Source organism: Eutrigla gurnardus, assembly GCF_963514095.1.
Source record: "Eutrigla gurnardus genome assembly, chromosome: 4".
Taxonomy (NCBI): Eukaryota; Metazoa; Chordata; class Actinopteri; order Perciformes; family Triglidae; genus Eutrigla; species Eutrigla gurnardus.
This window is the reverse complement of record NC_139918.1, coordinates 15,443,558-15,458,871: the sequence shown is the minus strand read 5'-3', so window position 1 is coordinate 15,458,871 and position 15,314 is coordinate 15,443,558. Positions and strand designations below refer to the sequence as shown.

At 39.5% G+C, this 15,314-nt stretch overlaps 1 protein-coding gene across 1 annotated transcript in view; it reads left to right on the top strand.

The window, feature by feature from the left end:
- Positions 1-15,314, top strand: part of glis1a (GLIS family zinc finger 1a) — a 38,670-nt gene that overhangs the window by 9,039 nt on the left and 14,317 nt on the right. The window contains exons 2-3 of the mRNA XM_084008130.1: positions 6,647-7,791; positions 12,575-12,736. Of these exons, the coding sequence (XP_083864256.1) occupies positions 6,889-7,791; positions 12,575-12,736 (1,065 nt within the window). The 5' untranslated portion in view covers positions 6,647-6,888. The remainder of the gene's footprint in view (positions 1-6,646; positions 7,792-12,574; positions 12,737-15,314) is intronic.

The window sequence follows — 15,314 nt, the reverse complement described above, 5'->3', positions numbered from 1 at the left end:
CGGGGCAACGTGTGACACACTTTATGGCCCCACTCATGTGTGTTGTCACCATAACAACGAACAACAGTGATAATATTTCCTTTTGATGTCGCTCAATGACCACGGAAAACAGTTCTGCTGCACTGCTCCGATTTTTTATTCTATTTCTATGGGGAAAAGAACCTTACTGTATCATATAGATTATACAATATGACGAGGACAAGCTGACTATATGGTGAATATGACTGTATAGGTGCTTCTTCTTGTGCTGGAAAATAACCTGTACATCAATCATCATGATGAAGTTGAAGTACTTGCATCTTGACATACCTACATGGTTGAATGCACTTTAAATCGCTTTGGGTAAAAGCATCAGCTAAATAAATGTAATGTAAAACCATTAAGCAACTTTCCAGAGATCAACAGCCCCGTTTATGATATATAGAGAATGGAATTTGGATCTTGTATCAGGGATCCATGGAAATCTAGAATAATCCAGGATAATTATTGTTTCCAAAGCGCCAAACCGATTTGTGGATGTGACATCGGGACGCACTCCTCATAAAAGTTTGAATGTCAATATCAACTTGCCCCCCTTGTTCTCTTGGTAAAAGTTATTTGTTATGTCCCTGGGTTGGATCTTGATTTGCGGCTTATTGTTCAGAATATGGAATTTATCTTAAAAAAACCCAACCTTTTGCCTTCTTGCATCGTGTCTGCCTCTTCCAGCTGGAGTATCGATATCACCGAGGATGGAACAGTAATCTCCTCCTCTGTTGGGGTCTCGAGGTGGTTTTACATTCCTCACTTGATTTTCACGATGTGTTTCCACAGTCATCTGTGGTTTTGTCACCTGGACTCCGAGCAAAGCCACAAGAGTTAGACATGACTTTGCAGCGTTGGCATCAGCAGTGAATTTTGTCACGGTATCGCTGCAGCTTCTGATCACTCGCTTGGATGGCGAGGGGATTTCTTGTAATTTTCTGGAAAAGTTGTCATCAGCACCTTTCTCTGTAGACTTGGCTGCAGGAGTCAGACCGACACGCAGCCGTAACATCCATGAGTGAGTGATGTAAATGTCTATAGACTCCTTGGTCACCTGGACATTGGCATGACCTTACTGTCCACAGGTGTTTGACTTCCTGTTTGCCTGTAAAGCCTTCTTGTTCACATAGGAGACCTTTTTTCTGTCTTCATGTTGAAACGTTGCCAGTCGTTGTGCTCATATTTGCACACAGCTGAAATGTGAAAAATGTGAGTGGGGCCTCAGCCACTCCGACGTAGAGCCGTTTTTCTGATTGATGCAAAATAGAATGTGTTGAAAAACAAATTGCTTGGTTACGTTTAGGCACAAAAACAACTCGGTTAGGGGTCGGAACAATAGCAGGGGAAGTTTAAGGAACCAACTCTGACTGTTGATTAGAAATATGAACTGAAAATTTGACTTGTGTCAAAATCCAACATTAACCACTTTGACCTCCTTCCTCGACAGACTTTATCTTCAGTTTCACGGTTTAAAAGCCCGTATTCTTCGGGGGAATTAAAACCTTTCACACATTCTATTCTATTATTAAACTAGTTTATTTGATACCCACGGCATATTAACATGTCACTTCTTGGTACAACAGCGTGGAAGACAACATTCTTGAGTCAGTCCTCAAGTATGATTTGCATGATTTACTTTGCACTTTTTGTGGGGAAAAAAAGCTGTCGTTCACTTCTGATCAACAGTGTGCGTCTTTGTGCAGCTTTGCAACTTTCAGTGTCAGGTCAGCAGCTTCAGGTTGGGCCTCTTCCCTCAGTATAAATAAATGTTTCAGGAGGCTCCACCTCATGATCCCCTTGTTTAAGTTACTCTGCTGAAACTGTTTGACAGCTTGTATTGCCGTGGAATGTTTTATAGTGGTCAACGATGAACATATAACATAGTACATCCTGCTTTTGGAAGGACAAACTCCTCTATCTATGAGAGGATTTCCCCGTTTGAACAGGAAATCCAGCTGTTTTGTGCTCACGACTCATCACTGTGTTTGATCTGAATAGATCAAGACTTTTAGCTTTGTGTTTTGCTTCCCTGCCTGTGAAGCTTTTCTTTTGAGTTGCGTTCTATCACTACGATGTATATATTTGCGACCAGTTGCTATGGAAATGTTCCTGTAGCGGTGGATGAGTGAGAACATCAGAAGACTTATTCCAGCCATTTGACATGTGTCACTGTCTCATGAGGAGATGGACAAAAGCATGGCCTGAAATGTATTATGTGATGAATACTGTCTGGGACACAATATAATTACTGCCACTATGACAGATGTGTCACGATGATTGTATTTTGACATAACATTACAGGACATTTTGTTTGTATTTGTTGTATAAATATATCTCTTTCATAACCAGAGTGAGACGTCAGGAAATATTATGAATGAGAGTCTTTGAAAAACATCACAACAGACTTTTGAATACCAAGTCTCAAAAAACAGATAATAATAAATCGGTAGGTAATCTGGTTATTAAAATGATGGCCAAGATATGAAACAATGCCAGTGCTCTTAGGAGTTCCAGGCAGGTTTCTGTATTATTACTTGATGGTCAACATATTTACATACAATACAATATCTGTAATAGATTATATTTTCCAGAATCAAAGTTTATTTCTGGATTTTGTAGAAAGTAATTTAGGTATAAGGAATTAGTATTGTGTCAGTATGTATTGCTAAACTTATGGTGAATTCTTGCTGCCAGATATTTTTCCTAAGAGATTGGAGGTTACAGTGGAAGCAGCGCTTGCTTAAACCTTCTAAAAGTGATTTATGTATCTATAAAATGACATTTTTGTAAAAATCGTGACGGGGAAAATGAATAAGTAACACTCCTGTCTCACTCTCTTGCTTTTATCTCCACCTGCACAGCGTTCACCAGTAGAAAACTGTAGTCTTTCTGTTAGTTTCCAAGGTGTGTACGAATTTAAAGCAGGCGGCTGAGCTCACTTAATTTCCTCTGAATAAATAATGGTTAATGACCAGAAAGTAGAGTAGATTATGATTTATTAGTACACTCATAGCCCACAAAATTGGTTTCACAGGATTTACATATTTCTGAAAATGGATGCACTGATGTAAAAACTTATTTAGAGAAGTGTAAACTCTCCTCCTCTGGCCAACTTTCTCTGTTACTGGGATACCAGTCTTTCATGCCTTTATGAAAACACAAGCAACAGTTGTGAAAGTAGTTGCGTAATTCACAAGTTTTCTTTAATGGTCGGCCAGCCCCACTTATGAGAGTTTGTGTTTGTTCTCATATTGTCTGAACCTGAAATATACAGCACCTGTTTACGGACAAATATGTCGCTGTATATTTAAAAAAAATTACATTAACTAAGAATTACAACACTTATTTCCCCTCTCAAACACACAAAATCACACATGACTTGTATAGAAATGTCATAAAAAAAAACAGCCAGAGTTAACCCCCACTAAGCCCCATCTCAATGTCCATCCAGCTGGAGCCAATCACAGCTGACATTGGGCGAAGGCAGGGTAACATGCATGTCCCAGATTTGAAGCGACGGTGCTAAACACTAGAAAACCACTAGGCAGCCCCTTGTGTCAATGTGCAATTCACAAAATATATTGTGCTACTGGTATTACAGCACCAACACAGACATTAAGATATGCAGCTGAGTGCAAATTTGCCTTTTTTTGAGATGAAATATAGTCAGACCTCAAGCTACAGGTCTTGACTGACGAGGTGCAGAGGCATTCTTCAAAACTTAAGGAAAGGAATTTAAAACCCATACAACCACTGCTATCATGATCACTGGAAGTCTGCATGTGACACCCTTTTTCTATTTATACTATTTGGATTGCAAAAATTGCATGCAGTTTTGTACCAAATACACAAAGCTTAACTCTCTTGGATGCTAAATGTCCCAAACTCCCTTTAAAATTCTTCATTAAAAGATTTGAAATAAGGCTTTTACCTGTGCTGCCAAATTCAAGGCAATAAAGCTGCAATAAGTTGTTGTTGTTGTTATTTGTCCACTTTGGGGCAGCAGAAAACTGTAAAGACAACACTGACCCATTATCATTTGTCATTAGTAGTGACACCTTTCATACTATATGCAATATCATAAAAATATTGTCGACATTTGGTAGTAACCAAAACAAAATGAATACATTTAAAAAATGCATATTTTCCCAGCGTTCACATGCATCTGATGGACTGGCTCTCTGCTTTGCACAAACAAGGAGACACTGTGAAAAACAAGCACCAGATTCCTCTGTATAAATAAAGTTTATAAGGATACATAGTCAGAGACACATGCCAGCATTGATACAAGTCCAGCTACAGAACTCGGTGTTTAACGAGTCTGTAAGTGCCACTCTGACGCCTCTGCAACACCATTGGGGATCGTTTAGGAAGGATAGGATTAGGAAACTGGATGTTGTTTACTCTGTGTGTTCACATCTCTCACTTCAATAAGGATCGTTTTCCCATGTTTCAGTTGGACCGAAAGCACAGAAAAAAAGTTTGTAATTCAAGAACCAAAGTGCTTATTGTTGAGACAAGTACACATTTGCTTGTCCTAAAATGCCACAGCTGTGTTTAGCTAACCTCAGCAAGTGAGACTTTAAAAGGCACCACATGAGATGAGCCTGCTATTTTATAAAGTTTGCTGGCCCGCTTGAGGCTTTGTGGGACACTTTTCTTAGTTTTACTGTCTGACTCTTCTTTCTGGATTAGTGAACAGACACTGCTAAAATAAAATCCTCTTTTTTGCTATGTTTGCTGCTGGATTTCACTCCGTTGGATTTATGGTGGAGTGGATGCAAACATGTGTCTTAGATTTATGAGAGAAAAAAGCACCAGTTAGAGATTATTTACCAGATGAATTGTTTTGATTGCTGTGAATCTAATGTTACACCTAAAAATCCCAGTTTGCCCTCAAAACTGTCACTTTTAGCTCTCAAAGCCATCAGGTACTTGGTCGCAGATATCGTGTTTCCAACACACCGAACCACTTCTGCTACCCAAGAATCATTAATCCGATTCAACTTGTTGACACACAGTCACATCGCGACCTCTCTAATTAAAATTCTACCACAGTTCCCATGACTGCTCTGCTACATGACTCTTGCGGGGGGGAACTCCAGCGATTTACGGGAAGAGTCATAAAACCGTAAACCAGACTATACCAGGAAACTTTGGGCATGAACCTACACTTAGTGACTCCTTCGTCAGCTAATATAACTGCAAAAGTGAACTTACTCATCATCTTTGCTGTGTCGGTTTCTGGCTCGTAACATAACGATCCCATTGAATCTTTCCGATGGATAATTGCATGTGGCGGGGATCCTGTTGTAAATTTGATCCTCAATATCTGGCGGATGGCAGAAAACAGTGGAAGTCAAGTCTTTTCTAATAAACAATCAAGGACGGCTGCACAGTAGAGCTACTGTATATGTGACAGAGGTGGTGGGGAACTTCTGTTTGAGCCACTTTTTTCCAGCCTTCCTGCCTTGCTGGACTGGCTAGCAGAGTGATGTGGTCCATTACTCGTCCTCTGTTAACAAGCATATGGACCGGGTTCCAAGCGATCGGCTGCCACACAACGGCTGGCTGTTTGCTGCGAGGGTGGCCTTAATGCCTGCAGTAATGAATCAGCCCTGACTGTTACAGCGACTCAAAGGAAACCAAATATACACTCGCTGCAGCGTCGCACTCGGAGCGGTTTGATTGAAGCCCGCTGACATGAAGGTCGGACGTGCTGTTTGTTTTGTCTTTCTTACATCTGGGACCTTCTCCGCTGGTCACCTCGGTCCGTTTGTTGCTAATGATTGAACACAGCGTCGCTAATGGCTGGAAATGAGGGAATAACTTTCACAGTGTGACACATTTTGGGCTTTATGTTTCAGCCCTTTGGAATGGCATGGCAAGTCGTCACAGCAGCTGAGTCATAGCTAAGTGACAGTGGTGGAATGTATCATTTACATTTACTACTTAAAGTGGAATTTTACACGCCAAACTATTTAGAGGCTGTTGGGAAATACTGCTGGATATGTGAAGGGAAAAAAGTTGTATGAAGCCTTTTGTGGCTCCGGAGGCTTCAAGAAGTATTCAGATTCTTTACTTAAGTGAAAACAGCAATACCAGACTGAAAAAAGTACTCCATTACAGGTTCAAGTCCTGCTTTGAAATAATTATAATAATCAAAAGTAAAAGTAGAAAAAAGACCCATATGAAAGTTCTACTGTTGTATTATTATTGTATACAATTATTATTATTATTACAGGTGGAGCTGATTTGAAGTATTTTATATCCTGTTGGGTAGTTTAATGTATTTTGTGAACATGATAACAATATATAATCTTCAAGTTCATCATGTGTTTTTGCACATAGTTTCCTTTAAAATAACTGTTTTATTATATTGTATCCCCCCAATAATGCAAAAAATATTATAAAATAAAAAAAAATGTACCCCTAGGTTGGGAACCACCTACTTTGTATCACGTTTTTGATCATTTAAGCCCACTTTGCAGGTTTTTCATGATCTGGTTCTTCATGCGCTGGTTCCCAAAGCTGTTAAACGACGTGTTTCAGAAAGTCTTTTGTATTTGTATTGTTTGTCTTTTAAGATGACTCATCTGGGTTTGGTTTCTGTCTCCCACAGTGCAGCACGAGAGATGACGACTGACCACGCAGCAGTTTGGAACAAATGACAGAAGATTACACATGCTGACTGAGAAGATGCCAACCGCTGACAATGAACCGAATTTGATGGTCCTTGAGAACAGAAAGATGCTGTAGATGGGTTTTACCTCCAATGGATTCCTAAAGTTGCTCCGCGAGAATCGGCATCAACGATTTTACTGAAAGGATCTCTTAGTGGAAGTCAGGGAGCGGGGGGCCAGGATGTGGCCCCCTGACCTCGGACCTCCAGACGTCCAGCTGACTCTCCCTGGTTTTGGAAGCGTGTTTGAGGATGCTGAGGACCTTCAGGTGCCGCCGTCTTCTGGTGGCTTCTGTCAGTCCTCGATACATACAGGTGGTCTGGGCGTGTGCTGTCTTCCAAGGACTTCCCTGTCCCTGTCCTCGCTGGGTCGAGATCTCACCTCCCTGCTCAGCTGTAAGACAGCTGGATCACATATAGAAAAGACTATGGAGGACTTTGCCACCACAGCGCACACAGACCCAAAAATCAACACCCAGAGGTTCAGCTATTACCCACAGCCCTCCCTCCCTTTATCCTATATGCTCACCAGCTGTGCCACATCTCCTCCTTTTGGCTCCCCTCCCTCCTCTCTTTCTTCCTCCTCCTCCTCCTCATCTTTGTTTTTTGCATCTCCCTTGGCTCTTTCTGATACACCCGGTGGCAACAAGACTCCTCAGCTACAAAGAAAGATGCAGGAGGAGTACCATCCAATAAAACAAGAGCCTGCAGATGATTTCTTGCCATGTAAGAGGGAACCGTTTCAAGTTACCAACCAGCAGGGGGAGCTGTTCCATGTGGGCCAGCCCCTCCAAGGTCAGGACAGCACCCCACTTCGTTTCCAGACGCCTAATGGCCCAGTAGGCCCGGACCCCACCGTGGACCAACAGGACCAGCCATGTCACTGGATCGACTGCACGGCCTCTTACAGCAGTCAGGAGGAGCTGGTGAGGCACATTGAGAAGGTTCACATCGACCAGCGCAAAGGGGAAGAGTTTTCCTGCTTCTGGGCCGGCTGCGTGCGACGCCACAAACCCTTCAACGCTCGCTACAAGCTGCTCATCCACATGAGGGTCCACTCTGGAGAAAAACCCAATAAATGCATGGTGAGTCGGCCTGCTTTTGTCTGGTTGATCTCAATTAACTGATTTTTGACTATTACAGAACCAGAGGAGACAAACATGACATGCTAATTTTAATCAGCACTTCAAACACACCGGTCATACTTGGGTCGTTGAGCAACTTCAATCGACATGCAATGAAGAAAATCACATCTACGTAATTCCAACACATTCAAAATGTCAGAGAATGTTTTAGTGGGATGAAACGCACTCAACATCGGTCAACTCTTGAGGCCACACCCATATTTTGTTCATAAAATGCCATTGCCTAGAATAAAATCTGTACAGGGAAGGTTTAATTTAAGGGATTAAGCAACATGCTGGAACCAACATTTGTAAATGGCAAACCGAGAGCTGAAAAAAAACTATTTATTTTCCTTGACACGTACATGTACACTGCCGGAAAATCCATGTGATGATCATCTTCTTAAAATCAATTTACAATTTTCAAAAAAATGTTTAGGTTGTCCATAACCTATTTTTCTAAATGACCAGCCGTGAAACGCAAATGCAGGCTGGATTCTAAGACGTGTGGTTCGAGTGAGGTACCAGAATTAGGGGGGCAGGAAGTGGGGAAGGTGCCATCGCCACCCATTTTACACCCCTGGCCTGGTTTAGTGTTGTGGCTGTGTTCCCATAGCAAGATGGTCTTTTGTTTATTTAGTCATTATTTTTTATGAAGCTATCTATTCATTCTTTTATTCATGTTTGATCCATTCAATGAACGGTCTATTTATAAGGCTATGTCATTTATAAATTCTTCTTTTCATAGTCCAGTCAAGTATGCTGGAAGCTTGTAAAGTTGTTACGTTTATAGAAGTTTCTTTTCTGTTAATCCAAGGTTGACTCATCGGTAATGAAGGGAGAGCTTTTCATTTACTTCATTCATGATTTATCCCAAAAAAACGCAGGAATCAAACAGGCACCGTCTGCAGCTAAGATCCAGCAACAGCTTTTCGCCAATGCCATTTTCAGTCAGTCAAAACAAATCCAGCTTCATGTTGCCCTCAAATGGGCAGTTTAGAGGTTTAAGTGGGTTTTAACCTGCTTACAGTAAGTCTCGACTTCTCTCAGACTGTGCAGCCGATGATCAAGAGTCTTTGAGACGCGGAGATGATCAAACGCTTTCCTCTCCTCGAGACAGGTTTCCCTTACTCATGCATGCCAGAGGAAGGAACCTGTTGAATGAATGGAGGATGTGTCTGCAGCACTGAGCAACCAAAAACCTACTGATTGCCTGGCGGTTATGCCGACAAGAGCAATTAATTTGTAGTTATTAGGTAGTGATGTAATAAACTCATAAGTCATTCATATGTTCCCATCGAGAAAACGATTTCACGCCTTGATGAACATGCACATAAAGTTGTAATCCTTGATTCCCGGTAGATTTAGTTTAACCATGGTAACCACCATGGTGTTCAGTAAGTTTGCAAAGACTACACAACCCAGAACTCCCAGTTGAAGTGAAGACACTTGTTGAACAGAAATTAATTTTGGAAGCTGGCGTATGGGTTTACAACAAATCAAACTCACACTGTCAAAACTGTTTTATCAACCACAGTCTGGTTTATTGTGGAGCTGCAACAAATAATTAGTAAATTAGTTGACTGATATGTGTCAACGTTTAGACATTTTTCAAGCAAACCGAATAATCTGCTTGCAGCTGTTAAATATGAGGCAGTGCCAACGATGAACCCATGTTGGGTTTAAATTAAAGAAAAGGTTTTGATTACATTTTTGATTACATGAAAATCGTAAGGATCATAATTTTGAGGTATTATATTCCGTAATATATATATTTTTTGTCATGTGTCTGAGCAACTTGTCTTGTGAAAGAGCAGGCTATTTATAAGGGTGAAGGACTGTAACCCTTAAAACGACCACAAAAAAAATGAAGAAGACGCACATTGAAGAAAAAGACAAAACCAGAGCAGGTTAGGTTCAAGAAGAGACGGTGTGTGTAGGGTCTGCGCATCACAACAGTAGCAAGCACCACGCCAGTCATCAGTCATATTCTGAAACACAACTTTTGCTGCTTGTTTGTCTCATGATGACCTTCATTGCAGCTCCAAATCCCCGGAGTGAGTAACTCTCCGTTATTCCCCAGCGACTCCTTCGCTGTCATAAATCTGAGACTAATTATTCATTCAGAAATCTTCACTGAGGCACATGCCATCTACTTAAGCGAATTAGTTCACTCAATGACCTAATCCTCTGCCAGCTTGTAAATATATTACTGGGGAGAGTCACCTGCAAAAAGATTAATAACATTAAATCAACACACACACACACCTACACACAAAAGTCAGTCAAACTGCAGTTATGTGAAAACGTCATTTTATTTTCATAAAGTGCTCTGGCCAAAACATGTAAATTAAGTCATTCCTAGTGCGGCAATGGAAACATGGATCCCTCCCATGAATGTAGTCAGTGTGCGTTAATGAATTCAGCCTCATTCACCAGCTTGTTATGTGGAGTCTAACATCAGACAGGTGTTCCTCAGGCTGTAAACACAAGCTCCTCCACCGTGCTAGAGTCATCAGTCATCGTTTATGGCGGTGAAATGACATTCATGTGGAGATAAATTTAAAGGACCCCAAATCCAGCAATGATCCTCCTAACCAGGATCTTATTTCTTATTAGTTCAAACATGAAAACTCACCAGAACATGGCCACTGTAGAGTTTATGTCAAATGTGGCATCAGTCGTTTGAGCAAGCACCCAATAACGTCATGTATTCGAATGTGTCTTAATCCGCAGCTGAAAATAGTCACCCTTAAAGTATTTATTACTGTTTGAGTGATGTTTGCTGAAAAATACAGTTTTCATCTGTTAAGGGAAAATACTGCACCTTTTTTAAAAAAAAGAGGAACCAATGGGTTTGAAGCTCAGAGCCATAGACAGGAAGTGTTTTCATGCTGTTTAATATTGCCAGCCTTTAATCCCACATTCAATAACCCGATGATTAAAATGAGAAATATGACTAGGAGGAGGGATACCTGACCTCTTTAAACGCCAGAGTGGAGATTAGTGAGTTTCCTTGAGTTTCTTAGAATTTGTTTTCATCTCCCAATTTGTATATCAAAATAAAAGAAACATCATAATTTAGGTAACAGAGAGTAAGTAAACATACACTTTTTGTTTAATTATGGGTTGCTTTTAATTTCTGTTTTTTGTTGTTGTTTGTCAAAGTGGTTTCAAGCCCTGGATTAATTTCACCATGGTGCAGTGTTTTTCATGCACACACTTATTAAACCAAATGAGGTGACTGACATTTACTGACTCATTAGCGAGAACTAATAAATCCTTTGGAATGAATATCGGGTAGAAAAACTGTTTCCATATTTTCCTTTAGAGTCATTTTAAAAGGATGAAATGCTTAATTATTGTATTTTAGTTCATGAATGTCATTTGAAGACACCGTATCCTTTTCAGAAACAAATCCGTACCTGAATTAAATCAGTTAAATTCATATAAAGTATGTTATTTCCATAACAAACAATGATTTAACCTTGTGATTTGCCCTTTATTGTTCTCGTTGTTAGGTGACTCTTATTTTCATCTGTACAGGTGAAAACATTGAAAACACATTCAAGACATTCACAATGTTTTTGTTTTACCAGGTAAAGTCAATGCAGAATGTTTTGAATTGTGAAACATGTATTTAAAATTCAGTCAGAGCTCCAGAAGGTTCCACTCAAACCATGAGAAATATTTCCATTTAAACTTTGACTCGCATGCCAGAAATGAAAACATTTGTAATTCTTAGACTAAGAGATTGAATGTGACACACTTTCTATAAAGTTTTAAAGCGTCGGCGTACAGAGTGCCGTGTGTAGCCTGCTGACTCGCATATTTGCTTCTTGTCTGGCTCCAATCCAAGAGAAACGCTTTCACCAGAACCTACCAAGTGTGTGTGTGTGTGTGTGTGTGTGTGTGTGTGTGTGTGTGTGTGTGTGTGTGTGTGTGTGTGCGCGTGTGTGGCTTTATTCCAATTTGCTATTTGGGAAAAAGGCCATTACCTGAACTTTATGATTCAATAACCTAAAATGTATGAATTTATAGTGTGATGTATCACCACTTTACTAGTTATTTTTGTTGGATCAGACTTCAACATTACTCATCAGTAATGTGAAAATGGGATTTTTATTATGTTTTAGTTGCAGGCTAACATAAAAGGGGCAGATGTGATTCTGCTTATATAAGAATATAAAAGTTAGAATCAAATAGAATATCATTTTATTTAAATAAGGACGATACAGTTTAACGTAGTTCCAATACAAAGAATGCAAATGTGCTGTTCAGAGTAGTTGGGTTTGTACACAAGCAACAAAATAATCAGCATGAAATGATCAACATGCTAAAACTACATTACACATCAATAAAATACATATGCATAATCAGTTAAATTGGATATAAAACCTACATTACACAGTACACTAGTACATAAACCACAAAACAATTCCTGTACATTATTAAATACAACACCTCCAAAATTCAATATCAGAACACAAAGACTTAATGGACACAGCTTTGTTTCTCCTTTAGCCAACACTTAACCCTTGTTCTAAACAGTTTTATATCAGGAATGAATTTGATCTCAGTTGACAATGTGTTCCAGAGTTTATACATCATCATTCTGCATCCCTGACCTAACTTTCCTTTAAAGCTGCCTCTACCTCCTACTCTAACCCCTTCAAAAGTGTCTTTATTATTATTTTATAGCACTTCAAATGGTGGATATGTTTGTCTGTATTCTCCTTGTCAGTTTGAGGGCTGCTCCAAGGCGTTCTCACGTCTGGAGAACCTGAAGATCCACCTGAGGAGCCACACAGGAGAGAAACCGTACATCTGCCAGCATCCCGGCTGCCTCAAGGCCTTCAGTAACTCCAGCGACCGGGCCAAACACCAGCGCACACATCTGGATACGGTCAGTAACACGCAGATGCCCAGCACACTCCACACTTCCTACTTTACATTTGAAAAGTATGAAAATGTATGTGTAATATGAAACCAGTTCACAGCGTTTTCACTCAGTTGGTATAGCCGCATCATCCTCAGTCAAAGAGAAACAGGAGAACACAGTAAAACAAGCAAAGAGAAAGATCAAATGCTTAAGTTATTACTATTATAAATATGTCTCTTAATTAAAAATACTTAAAAAAATAAAAGCTCATTTAAAAAGTGAAACATTTCAAGTTACAGCAATTGAAAACGGCTTCATTATGTTATTAGTATGAGTAATATTTGAACACAAAAAATGTAAATCTTGCGATCTACATGAATCAAAACTTGACTCAAAATGTTCCCGCTCAAATCCACCCGACTTTGCAGCTGTGATTCATGGCAGCAGCAGGTGTGCATTTAAGGGATTGTGTTTGCACAGGCGACCTTTATTAAAAACAGGCAGCAGAATTTCACCTAATAACTATAAATGATGAAACTGATGGGAGAATTTATCAGGGGGTCCAGCAAGGGGGGGGGGGGGATTATTGAGTGATTATGTGGCAAAAGAAGTTATGAAATTCACCACTGATGCAACCTGAGAGAAAACAGAACACTCTTCTTCCATGAAATCCAAATTATTACTCCCTCGCGTGGACCTGGTGCCAATATCGCGTAAAAGTATTGTGGTATATTTAGGTACTTATATTTACATTTTATTGTGGTTTATACTTCTACTACACTACATTTCAGAGGCAAATATCGTAATATAAACATTTATTTGACAGTGGCTGTGACACTTAGATTATGTGTCAGTGCAAGAGTTGCATTGTGGGTAATGTAGGTGCCAAGTTTTGACAAAGAAGAAGAATGTGTGGAATAAAAAAACAAATCTGATTCTGTGGCATCGATTTCGAGACTCAGAAGTGCTAAATGAGTGGTGCGATCTTTGAAGTAAAGGATTTTCCATCAAAATTAATTTACTTAAAGTCCATCGATGTCTGAATGACAGAGAGCCGGGAATTAAATGAATAAATGAAGCAATGTTACGTATAAAACCTCAATCTCCCTTCAACTTTAATACACGACTTCTTTACGGCACAGTATTGGTTGGTAATCCGGGTCCGCTGCTCCCCTCGTTCCCCCTCCGGCTGCATACAGTACAGAACATTCTTTGGGATTGTGAAACTACATACCTGCTGCGGATTTATTCTATAAACCACAGTTATTTTTACTCCTGCTGACAAGCGACGAGGACTTAGCAGTAATCCAGCGAATCAGATCTCTTATTACGCGGGTGAGATGGAGCAGGACGTTGCACTCCAGTGTTATTACAACAAGAGGAGAAAGTTATTTTCTCCTTTTTGTGGTTTCATGTTGGCTAATAGTGGCTTCGCAGTTGCGTCACAAATGTGAGGATCAGAGACATCTGGCGCCATCACAGAGCCCCACATGTGTCCAAGAACTGTCTGAATGTAAATAATTGCTGAATGTAGAATAACGACCAGCCAAGATAATAAAAAAAAAACTGGTGTCAATAAAAGTGATTTCAGGTCAACTAAATATCTTGTACTGTGTTACTAATATTATAAATAATAGTGATGAAAGATTTGTTCCCAAAGTGAGGTCAGTCTCAACTAGAGTTTGCAGCCTGAACATTTGTGACTCTATTGATTTTCTAGATAAAGATGAATTAGAAAATGTTGATGTCAACAAGAACAATCACTTCGTCACTTTGGCTAGTTAAAGGATTTCAGTCATAACATCTTGAATTACAACATTACACAGGAAAGCTTTGTTTAAACGTTGCTGTCCATTTTTGTGTTTAAATATTTGTATTAATTTTGTCACACATAATTGCAAACTGACTGTATATTCATCAATTAATGCCCTTGTTTTTAGTTGAAAAGCACATGCATGCAGTCATTAAGCACAACAGATTAATACTTCATTATGCTTTTGCCTCCCAGGGAATATTGTTCACAAACGGTTTCGTAAGCGCAAGTTTTGCCAGTATGTTGGTGTAGAAGTACAGATACTGGGGTTCAAAAATACTCTTAACGTCGAAGTACCGATTAAACTTCTTTAATCAAGTAAAAGTGAAAAAGCGATAAACAAACAATGTGTTCAAATTATAAAGACATTTCTACTGTCACTTGTTTTTCTCTCAGGCTAAATGAACACGTTTTAAAAATGTAAGATACAGATATTTGTTTTAAAATATAGAGTAAAAGTAAAAAATAAATACTCAAGTAATGTACAGATACCTGAAAATTCTACTTTGTTACTTCCCACCTCTGCCGATGATCTGTGTTGAGTGTCTGAGTAATTTGAAAATTGATATCTGTCTTTAGGTGTGAGCTTAGTCCCAGCCCCTTGTTTCTCAAACATACGTATTCTTCACAAATCACAGCAACTTTCTCTTATTGTAAACAGATTTTGGATACTAGTATAGTGTGTATTTCCAACCCAAAACATGGTTTTAATGTTTTAAAAACCTACAAACTCTGAATGTTATTTAATAAACTGGTTTATTTGTTTCTTGGTACGTAAGTCATTATTTC